The sequence below is a fragment of the Zea mays genome, chromosome 9, assembly GCF_902167145.1.
Source record: "Zea mays cultivar B73 chromosome 9, Zm-B73-REFERENCE-NAM-5.0, whole genome shotgun sequence".
NCBI classification, from domain to species: domain Eukaryota; kingdom Viridiplantae; phylum Streptophyta; class Magnoliopsida; order Poales; family Poaceae; genus Zea; species Zea mays.
The window spans coordinates 157186250-157191284 of NC_050104.1; the positions used below are offsets into that span (position 1 = coordinate 157186250).

General features: G+C 41.4%; 1 protein-coding gene across 1 annotated transcript; it reads right to left on the minus strand.

Moving 5' to 3' along the window:
* Positions 1–748: 748 nt before the first annotated feature.
* On the minus strand, positions 749–4317 carry LOC100273775 (uncharacterized). The gene is made up of 9 exons (NM_001365757.1): positions 3985–4317; positions 2827–3094; positions 2560–2612; positions 2409–2445; positions 2126–2191; positions 1540–1638; positions 1309–1462; positions 1151–1227; positions 749–1060 (listed from the first exon to the last, which is right to left on the minus strand). Exons 1-9 carry the CDS (start codon positions 4080–4082, stop codon positions 998–1000), a joined length of 915 nt encoding a protein of 304 aa, NP_001352686.1. The 5' UTR covers positions 4083–4317; the 3' UTR covers positions 749–997.
* Positions 4318–5035: the final 718 nt, after the last annotated feature.

Below are 5035 nucleotides of genomic sequence, written 5' to 3' on the forward strand. Positions count from 1 at the left end.
AAATTTAGTTTGGATAGTTTAAGTAATGTTACCTGGTACCCAAAATAATATGAAGCTATTATTTCGAATAAATTAATATAGATTTATGCTAACTTAATAATTGGTTTGTTCTTAGTTAATATGAAGACATGATTTGATTTAAAAAATATTTGTTTATTGCTTTAAATGCTATTAGGATTCCTTTAAAATGGTTGGTTTTATCGATTTTGGTATACCAGGTAAAACACGAACCCGAACCTGAATTATCGAGTATCCAAAATTGTGCGTAATGTTTTTAGGCAAAAATCGAATAGATGTTTTTAATACCCGAAATTGTATTTACCCAAATTAATGATCCAGATATTTTAGGTAATCCGAATGTCCAGACCTAAAGCCAATAATAATTTTTTGATGATGTTATTAGCTTCTTAACTCATAAAGCTATACAAAGCCTATAAAATCATGTGTCTCATGTTTCTATATAAACTCAGCTTTTCTAAGCTTCTGGCTTTCCGGAAGCTAAATAAAGCTAGTTGTTTATTTCAGCTTCTGTTTTTTCACACCGAGAAGCTCAAACAAATAAATCTGTTTATTAGACATGGAAGACATTTATGTTCATGTGTTGCTCAATGACTTGACAATTGTATATGGCCAGCAACAAGAGCACAGTCACAGTATCAGGTACCGACATCATGTATTTTCAATTTTTCATTGCCGAATCACAGGGGCAACGAAGAAACATTTGCTCTTTGCTGACTGCACAAACTATACACGACAGAAGCTTTTGATGTATTCAGATACCTCAAACATTCTGGTGGATCTGAACTGCCACCGATCTAGTGACAATCTCGAAAGCCGCAAACATTTGGAAACACTTTCATCATATACAAGGTGGTGAAGGTATTACTTGGCACATACCATCCCGCCTTTCCAAATCGCGAGGACTGATGGCATTTCCCTGGACAGGGAGATGGAACTAGGGGCCATGTCCCTTCTATTCCTATCTAGTCAGCAAGCCTTATGAACTGAAGGAGAGTAAGCACAGGTCTGATGAACGACAATCGTCATCCTGATCAACGATCTACAGACAAATAGCATGCGTGTTATTTTCAATTTAGACTTCCGTACCTTCACGAAGTTTTTCAGGATTAAACTGAAACAAGGCACATACCTTGAATCCAATCTGATCATAGAGCCTCCATGCTGGTAAGTTATCTTTATGCACATGAATGTAAATATTTTCAGCACCTGTCATGGGTTGCAGATATCAGTGGATCGTGCATTGTCATTTGGGACATGCTATTCTAGAATAGCTCTATTTTTTTGTACCGTTAAGTTTTGCAGCATCTATGGCCAATAACAGCATGTTGCTAGCAATCCCTTGACGCCTTGCATATTTAGCAACACATACATTTGTTACATACCCAAATTTTGGCTGATCAGGCTGATAAATTCGACAGTGAAGAGACGGTTTTCCAGGCTCCTGTGAATAACTTCTAGATATAACTTCTAAATACAACAGCAAAAAAGACACATAGAGAAGGTGCAATTACACCCTACCTCAGGAAATTTCTCCCCATATAGAGGATGCCTTACACATACATCTAAGGTACCAACAACACTATTCAGGACAGTTCGCCTGATGTCATCGTTCTTTACCTGCAATATTAAGCATAAGACACCAAAATTTTCAGCGGGAAAAAGATGAAGAAAATATCAGTAAAGGCAGCTTTAACAGAATGTAAAGTGAGATACTCCCTACGTCCCAAAATAAATGCACATCTCGCTTATCAAGGAGTCAAATTCCTTTTAAGTTTAATTAAGTATATAGAAAAAATATCGATATTTATATCTTCAAATAAATTTATTATAAAATTGCATAATCAATCTAACAATACGTATTACACATATACTTGGTCAAACTTAGAAAATTTGACTCCTTGAAACGAGATGTGCATTTGGTTTAGGATGTAGTAGTTGGCAAGAGTGATGGTGTGAGGCTTTCATTAATCATTGGTTAATGGGAAGAGAGACCAGTTGGTTTGTTCATGATTCTCTGTGACATACTTTATGAACAAAACATACTGCAACCAAGATCTAGTGACAAATCTAATGAACAAATCAAACGGAGATTTTTATCTCATACCGCGACAAGACAGATATACTTCTCTCTATGTTGTGTGTTGCATCTCTTCTTTAATGCATGGAATTCCTGCAATGAGATGACAGACTCTCATACATGTGAGCCAGAATAGAAACTATTAGGATGTGACAAATTAATGTGAATATTTTATAACGTGCGTCAACAAATCTTTTTGAACAGAGGTTATTGTAATTTCTTAACATTACTTGCTACAAATAAGATGTACATCATATCTCAATTATGTTTAAGCACATAGAAAACACTACTAAGTTGTTTACACAGGTACCTTTGATGCAAACTTTCTTTTAAAGCTTTCAACATAGCTGCAGGAAAAAAATGATAAAGTAGCTCAAAGGACCATGCTAACAGTAAATGTATATAACAGTGCAGACAATAAGAAACACTAAAGAATTTTCCCTTAAAAACAAATGCCTTACCGATTGCCTGACTCATTTTCATACTGATCTTCTGCTCTCAACCATGCAGCGATCTATCAATCATCAGTAAGGAGAGATGTTACTTGTATGGCATAGTGGGAGGTAGAGTAATAAATCATAAGAGGTGACGTTATGTAAGCTATAAATATCTAGTATATGTTAGTAATCAATAGTTAGCAAGCAGTTCATCACAAGTACATGTGGAAGTTATGTCTGCAAAACAGAACAAATGAACAATATGCTCTAACAACTTAACAAGTTTATTACCCAGTATTCCTCATCGATCACAGCCTCACGAGCAACATAGCAGCCAAATAATCTTTTGTATTTGCAATCACTTTCATCAATTGAGGGTCGAAGACGATTGAACCGGAGATCAGATTGTCCAGAAGGAAGCAAAGGGGTTGGGACCACTGATGCCTTATTGGATAAACTTGACGAAAGCCCAGGATGAGACAATCCTCTAGCAACATGGAGGCTGTCAGTGTCTGTCTCCTCATTTCCACCATCTGTGGAAATCACAGATTCATCTTTCCTGGGAGAGAAAAATGACTGTGCGTGAAATTGAGGAACAATAAGCATACGATCCAAGCATGAAGTTATGCTCGACGCTAGCTCTATGACAGCAAAGCAAGAACATAAACACTGAATACTTCAATTCAGTGGAACCTAATAAGTTCAATTTGTGGTCTTAATGTTGCGTATTCCATTCGAACTACACCATACCAAGCCATAAGAATCACCGAAAAAGCCAGTAAGATCATTGTTACTTTCTAAACATACAAGACCCTATAATAGCTCCACCACATATTTTCCTTCTTATTTTCTATTTTTTATAACCAAAGGACAGGCCTAGCATAGTGGTGCACACTGAGCCAAAGATCCTAGGTTTGATGCAGTCTCTCTCCATAAAATGCAGAGTCCGGCCGCGATTGTTCCTTGCCCAGACCATGGGAGCCGCTAACACTGGGTCAGTCTTTTCTATTTTTACAACCATAGTATCCCCCTTTCTTTCCTTTTTTTACAGAAACAAAAAACAGAGTGCCGCAGCATATTTATGTTTCCCCTATTTTGGATTGAACGAACACGTGCCATGAGAACCAGCGCAATGAACCAGTACCAGCCAAATTTTGCGCAAAGAAAGGAAATGGAGACAGTGTGATCCTGCATTGAACTGATTGGGTGGTCTTTCCAGTCACAAAGTCTATAGCGTGAAGATGCAACTGAACCAAACTAACCCAATGCCTAAACGACGCCCTGAAATCCCATGGTTCCTTTCTGCGTTCGTTTATTTCGTTATCCCCATTTCCTTCCTCCATTGCGGTTATTATTAGCAAATAAAAACTACCACGAGAGTTCCTCCAACAACAGAAAATCGGATGTGTAATAGCGAATTAACCAAAACACAACAAATAAAGTGCTCACATAGGCGAGGTAGCGAGGCGCCGGTGGAGGAAGCTTCGTCCACGGGGGAATCGCCGCGCGCCAGCCAGCGGCGGCGGCGTAACGGCGCCGGTGGCCATGCTCGCGGTCACGGCAGCAGCAGCAGCAGTCCCCGCGACGAGGGAGGAGGAAGGGATCGAGCCGCCTGCCGGCACCTGCCCGCTGCCCCCTAGTTCGCGAGAGGAGAGGCGGGGTATCGAGTCCGCCGCGGGAGGGAGCGGCGGCAGAGAGAGAAAATGGGAAAATGCCGAAGCGCGGCGGGGCGGGCGCTGGCCGCTGGCTGGCGTGCGGCGTGGTCTACCTGCCTGCCTCGCGGCCGCGTCGCCCGCTACTAGTATTCTTCCTCCTTTTTTTGGTCTATCCGTTTCGCTTGTTCTGTGGGCCAGACGGGTGTGGTCCGGTGGTTTGCTGGTCGTGTTTCGCCGGTGGCGGATGGCCACTTCCATTTCCATCCCACTGCAGTGCTATGCTTCGGCCGCACGCGCAAAAAGCCTCGTCACGCTGGCCCGCCGTCTTCCATACGGATCCGGCAGCTACTACATGATTGGCCTACACGATGTAGATACCATTTTTCTCTGTGTACTCACTCCGTGTGACGACCGACAAGTTTCGGTATTTTTCTACGCAACCGTTCTATTTTTTTAAAAAAAACTCTGCGTTGGTTGATTTAGGCATGATAATTGTCGAATAACAATCGTTTTCGCGTGATTGGTTGGGGGCAGCCTAGGCTGATGGTTCACGAGGGCCTGCATCCGTTCCAACGCGCGCCTCTCGCCACGCGTGCAGCCAAATGTGCGGTTTTATAATTGACATTCACTCGTGTATACAGACTCAGCGGTGCCGTGTACGTTACCAATCGAATGTACGTCCACGATCAACGCATCTGGCGGTTTTGAATGTGGCCGATCGAGCAACCAATCAGTCGTTTTAGAATTTATCCAGTTAATCTCTTCTCCATGGGATTTTTACTTCGAGCCGAAACAAGTCTCCATTTGTAAGCATATGCTTCCTCACCAAAACAACCCCTCTGTTG